A 5,602-nucleotide genomic window follows, 5' to 3' on the forward strand; every position below is an offset into this window, starting at 1 on the left:
ATAATCATCTAGTAGAATGAAAATGAGACTTGGAATCACAAAATCTGGATTCTAGGACTGATTCTATCACTTATTAAGTATATGACTGTAAGCAAGCCACTTAACCTTTTTGAGTTTTAGTTATCTGTAAAATGAGTGTAATAATACTAATAGTATCCACAACATAAGGTTGCTTGGAGGAAAGCAGGGATAGTTAAGAAGAGCAACTTCTCTAAATAGCAACTCCTCAAAATAGCAACATCTCTAAATAGAAGTGATTTTCATAAAGTCTACCCCAAAGGAAAATGGTTGAGACAGGAAGTGAGGTCATAATCTTCTTTATTGTAACACTGGAACCATCTGTGCTGCTGCTGTTCTTTTCAGTCAGATTGAAAAAGGAAGATGGACCAAATTATTTGAGTCTCTCAATATTCTTTTTATCTTGTTCAATTTCTTCAATCTCTATCTTTCTCACTGTCCTCCTCATCTTAAAAGCTAACCTTAAGAGAGGAGGAAAGGGATGAGTAGGGAAAGAGACAGGGAGTATTACAAACACAATTGGTTTTGCATCCTTTGAAATGACATCACTATAGATGACCTGATCAGTTAGACAATGAGTGCCTGTCTCCTGGATGTAACAAGAGTTGTCCAGTTGATTTGGGGAACAGCTAAGCAGTAAGTATCCCTTTATTTCAGATTTGGCGATAAAGGATTCTAAACTTAGGATGAAAGTATCCTAGGTGTAACTTATGTTCTGCCTTTCTACGTGCCCCAGACACAAATTATCCCAAGGAAGAGGAATTTGATGTTGGCATGTTTCACTCATATTCATGTTTACACTATACTTATTCACATTATTTCCCCCCCTTTTGAAGATGTTTTACTACTAAAATTGGAGAAACATGAGATATTGCTAACAGTAGTGGTGGGGATTCTGGAAGCTGTTTCAAAGACTTTTAATTTTTCTCCTGAGGTTATTAATAGCAACTGTTCAATATAGAGAAAAGTCTCTGGAGCCTTGATAGCAATGGAAGAGGTGTGAACAGTAGTTAAAAAACTCTGTTTACTTTTCACTATGAGTTCTTAATTAAATACAAATTCTTAAACTTTTCCTACCAAGATAACATAGGTTTAAAACTATTTGCTGTTGTTAGCCACTAGGGGAAATGAAACAGAGAAAATCTCACTTATTCCTCAGAATGAAGGAGGAAGAAATGCTTCAGGGTGGAGGAGAATGTATGTAATAGTATTTGTATTATAAGTTACAAGTAAATATAATGAATTCCTTGAAGGGAAGAACATACATTTTCTCCTTTTCTTATGAGTATCCAGTATTCTATATGCTGCAGTGCTCAATACATATTTTTGACTGACTAGCAATTCAATAAGGATGAAAAGAGTTAAGTCAAGAATTAGTTGATATTTTATGTTCTATTCCAAATTTATGATTGTCAAAGATTTAAATTGATCTCTTCTTCAGTAGTAACAGTATTTTCAGGGCAATGTGGGGATTTTTAAGAGTCTTATCATATTTGACCAATCCAATAAGCGGGATACTGGCATTATTTGCTGATTATTTTGTCTTATGGATATTCCCACTATGTAAGCCTTGGTATGTAAGGAGTAACAAATAATAATAATACCTTACCTTTTACATAGCGTTCCTGATATTACAAGAACTTTCCTCACAACGTTACTATGAGGTAAGTAGTGACGGTTTTGCTAGCCCCTTTTATAGATGGGGAAGGGCTAGCTGGAGGGGTACAATAAATAGAGCACTGGACCTGGAGTCAAGAAGCCCTCAATTCAAAATTTGGTCTCCGCTGTATGACCCAGGGCAAGTTATTTTATCCTATTTGTCTCAGTTTCCTTACCTGTAAAATGAACTGGAGAAAGAAATGGCAAAATATTTCAGTATTTCTGTTAAGAGAACCCCAAATGGAGTCAAGAAGAGTTGGACATGACTGAAATGAGTTTAAAAAATGAGTGAAGCCTAAAGAGACAGCTAGGTGGCAGAGTTGAGAGAAGTTTGGTCCTACAGTTGGGAAAATCTTTGTTCATTCAAATTCTGTCAGTCTCAGTTTCTTCATCTGGGGATCATAGTATACTTTTCTGGGGTTGTTGTGAAGATCAGCTAAGAGTATGTTTATAAACTATCTTGTGAGACATTAATGTGTGTTATACAAATGCTTTTCTCACTTTTTGTGACTCCATGGATTATTTCCACGGAAGTTTCTCTACAAAGATACTGGAGTGATTTGTCATTTACTTCTCCAATGTGTGCCCATTTTACAGAGGAAGATCTGAGGCAAAGAGGAGGTAAGTGACTTGCTCAGAGTCACAGTGCTAATAAATGTCTGAGGTAGGATTTGAACAGACAAAGAAGAATCTTTCTGACTCCAGGCCAGGTACTCCATCTACTGTACTACCTAGCTATCCCATACAAATGCTAGCTGTTATTAATGTAACTTAGTTATGGTCACACTGCCAGTAAGTCACAGAGTCAAGACCAGAATCCACGTCTGGTCTGCCCTGACTCTTTCATGCTGTTTCTAATAAAGAGAAAAACAAAGTCACTTGTTACCTATATTCTGGCTTAATTTGACTTTTTATCTTTTCACTGAACTCAATATTCCTTTTTTGTTGACTATGAGTCGTGACAAAGTCTTTCCTTCACTTCTAGAATGCTCTCCCTTCATTATCATCTGCTTCTAAGAATCACTAGTCTCCCTCAAGAGCAAGCTGAGGCTTGAGGGCTACCTCAGATAGGAGGCCTCTTCTGTTCCATTCAGTTGTCCTCTCTTGTCCCAAAATTAATTTGCATTTTATATAATATATGATTTGAATTTATTTCTTTGTACACATTTTAGAAATATATTTAATTTTTTCCCAATTACATGTAAAAACAATTTTTGGCATTCATTTAAAAATGTTAAGTTCCAAATTCTTTTCTTCTTTTCACCCCTCCCCATTTAGTGAGAAGACTAGAAATTCAATATAAATTATAGCTGTGCAGTCATGCACAACATATTTCCATATCAGTCATACTATGAAAAAAAAACACAAAACAAAAAACAATCCAACAAAAATAAAACAAACAATAAAAAAAAGCTTCGATCTGCATTCAGATTCCATCATTTCTTTTTCTGGAGGGGGGGGAGGGATAGCATTTTTCATCATCAGTCTTTGGGGATTATCTTGGATCATTGTATTGCTGAGACTAAACACAGTGATCATTGCACAATATTTCTATTACTATGTACAATTTTCTCCTTGTGTACACGTTATTTAATTGGCTCATAGATCCAGAGCTAGAAAGTTATCTCCCTTCACTTTACAGATAAAAGAAATGAACACTTAGGGAGGTTAAGTGACTTGCCCAACTGTTGAACACAAATAGTAAATATGAGAGAGATGGGAAATGAATTCAGGTCCTGCATGCTGACCCTTCCAGTTGGATGAATAGAAGGAAAAAAAGGAAGGAAGGAAGAGAGGGAGGAAGGGAGGGAGGAAGAAGGAAGAGAGGGAGGAAGGAAAGAAAAGGAAAGCAGAGGGGATAGAGGAAGGAAGGAAAGGAGGGAGGGAAGGATGAGGAAAGAAGGAAGGAAGGATGGAAGGAAGGAAGGAAGGAAGGAACAAAGGAACAAAGGAAGAAAAAAAGGAGAGAGATGAAGTAAGGAAAGAAAGGAAGAAAAGGAGAGGAGGGGAGGAAGAAGAAAGTAGCAAGGAAGAAAGGAAGGAAGCATTTATTAAGCACTTTCTATGTGCCAGACATAAGCACTTTACAAATATTTGCCATTTGATCCTCATAATAACCCTGGAGGAAAGTGCTATTATAACCTCCATTTTACAGTTAGGAAATTGAGGCATATAGAATTTGAGTACCTTATGCAGGCTCACCCAGCTAAGTTGCTTGAGGACAAGGAGTGTCTGTACTTCCAGGCCTAGTACAGAGCCTAATACATAGAATGTGCTTAACAGTGAATCAGGTGCTGGACTTGTAATTGGAAAGACTTGCCTCCAACATTCAGCCATATGACCCTGGGCAAAGTCATTTAACCACTCTGGGTCAAGTTTCCCCATCTGTAAAATTCAGGGGTTGTCCTAGGTCTTAATCTCTGATTCCATCTACCATCCCTATCAGGATGCTACCGAGTAACAAGGAGAACGGTCTTTCAGTCTCTTACCAACCCAGTGGCTGTTAATTGTTGATCCCTCTCCCAATTTCAGGAATTACTTCCCTTGGCAATGTGGCTCCCCCATGGACCCCTGTTCTTTGTGATCTCCTTGCAGGACTTAACCAGCTGACCTGGGCTCGGACAACAGCCAACCCCTCTGCTGCAGCCAGCCCTGCCAGGCTCACTGGAAAGATGTTTCCCTTCAAGGTGAGCAAATGGATGGGGTTTGGCTGCTTCCGGTCATTGCTCTCTCCCTCCCCTACCATACGCCAGAAGAAGTTGATCCACAAACTACAGGAGGAGAAAAACTTTCGGGCTGAAATGAAGGTTTTCCGTGAGAAGATCGAGGCCTTCAGGGAGCAGATGTGGGAGTTCAGGGCAAAGATTCGAGGCTTTCGAGGTCGAATCATGGGTTTCTGGGAAGAGGAAAAACCTTTTTGGGAAGAAGAGAAAACCTTCTGGAGGGAGGAAAAAGCCTTTTGGGAAATGGAAAAATCCTTCCGAGAAGAGGAAAAAGCCTTCTGGAAAAAATATCGCACCTTCTGGAGGGAGGATAAAGCCTTCTGGAAAGAGGACAATGCTTTATGGGAAAGAGACCGGAACCTTCTCCAAGAGGATAAGGCTCTTTGGGAAGAAGAGAAGGCTTTGTGGGTAGAGGAAAGAGCCTTGCTGGAGGAGGAGAAGGCTCTGTGGGAAGATAAAAAATCCCTTTGGGAAGAAGAAAATGCCCTGTGGGAGGAGGAAAAAGCATTCTGGGTGGAGGGAGGTGGCCCTATAGGAGAGGAACCATTACCCCCTGAAGATGGGGCCTTAAATGCCAACGGAGGCCCGACATCACCAAGTCATTCCAGAGGCAGAGCCTGAGCCAAAGGGACTGGGGCATGGAGCCTGGACTCGGCTAGTCTGCACATCCACGCCCTGGGAGTGCTCATGTGCTGGAGGAACTTTGTATCTATTTGTCTCCTGGATCCTAGAGGCCTAAATAAAGTCCTGAGCGGAATTTGGAAAATCCAACTCCAGGGAAGTCAGTTACCTTCATGTTGCCTCCTGTCCTTCCTTACGTTCTTCTCGCTCTTCTTTCGGGTTGACATCTTTGAACCACCCAGCAAACCTTGGGCATCAGTGGTGAATCAATCTGGACTCTCCTCAGGCATTTGGCTGTAGAGGACATTTTTTTCTCCCTTATTTAAGAGAAGGTGGGGAGGTAGAAGGGAGAAGAGAAATGAGAACAGAGACAGACAGAGACAGAGATAGAGATAGAGATGCTGCTTTTTTTTAAACTTAATAGTATTTTATTTTTCTAATTATATGTAAAGAGAGTTTTAAACACTCTCCTCCCTCCATCCTCCCCAAGAAATCAAGCAATCTGATCAAACAATAATATGCCATCACATTCATATACCATAGCTTATTTAGCCATTCCCTAATTGATGAATAGTCACTCA

General features: G+C 39.8%; 1 protein-coding gene across 2 annotated transcripts; it reads left to right on the forward strand.

Moving 5' to 3' along the window:
* Window positions 1-318: 318 nt before the first annotated feature.
* CCDC70 (coiled-coil domain containing 70) lies at window positions 319-5,195 on the forward strand. 2 transcript variants are annotated; one of them, XM_003764549.4, is made up of 3 exons: window positions 319-654; window positions 1,639-1,682; window positions 4,273-5,195. In XM_003764549.4, exon 3 carries the CDS (start codon window positions 4,350-4,352, stop codon window positions 5,019-5,021), a length of 672 nt encoding a protein of 223 aa, XP_003764597.1. In that variant the 5' UTR covers window positions 319-654; window positions 1,639-1,682; window positions 4,273-4,349; the 3' UTR covers window positions 5,022-5,195. The 2 variants fall into 2 exon arrangements, with proteins under 2 accessions (XP_003764597.1, XP_003764596.1); XM_003764548.4 differs by lacking the exon at window positions 1,639-1,682 and having other exon boundaries at window positions 320-654.
* The last annotated feature ends 407 nt before the right edge of the window (window positions 5,196-5,602 follow it).

Source organism: Sarcophilus harrisii, chromosome 3, assembly GCF_902635505.1.
Source record: "Sarcophilus harrisii chromosome 3, mSarHar1.11, whole genome shotgun sequence".
NCBI classification, from domain to species: Eukaryota; Metazoa; Chordata; class Mammalia; order Dasyuromorphia; family Dasyuridae; genus Sarcophilus; species Sarcophilus harrisii.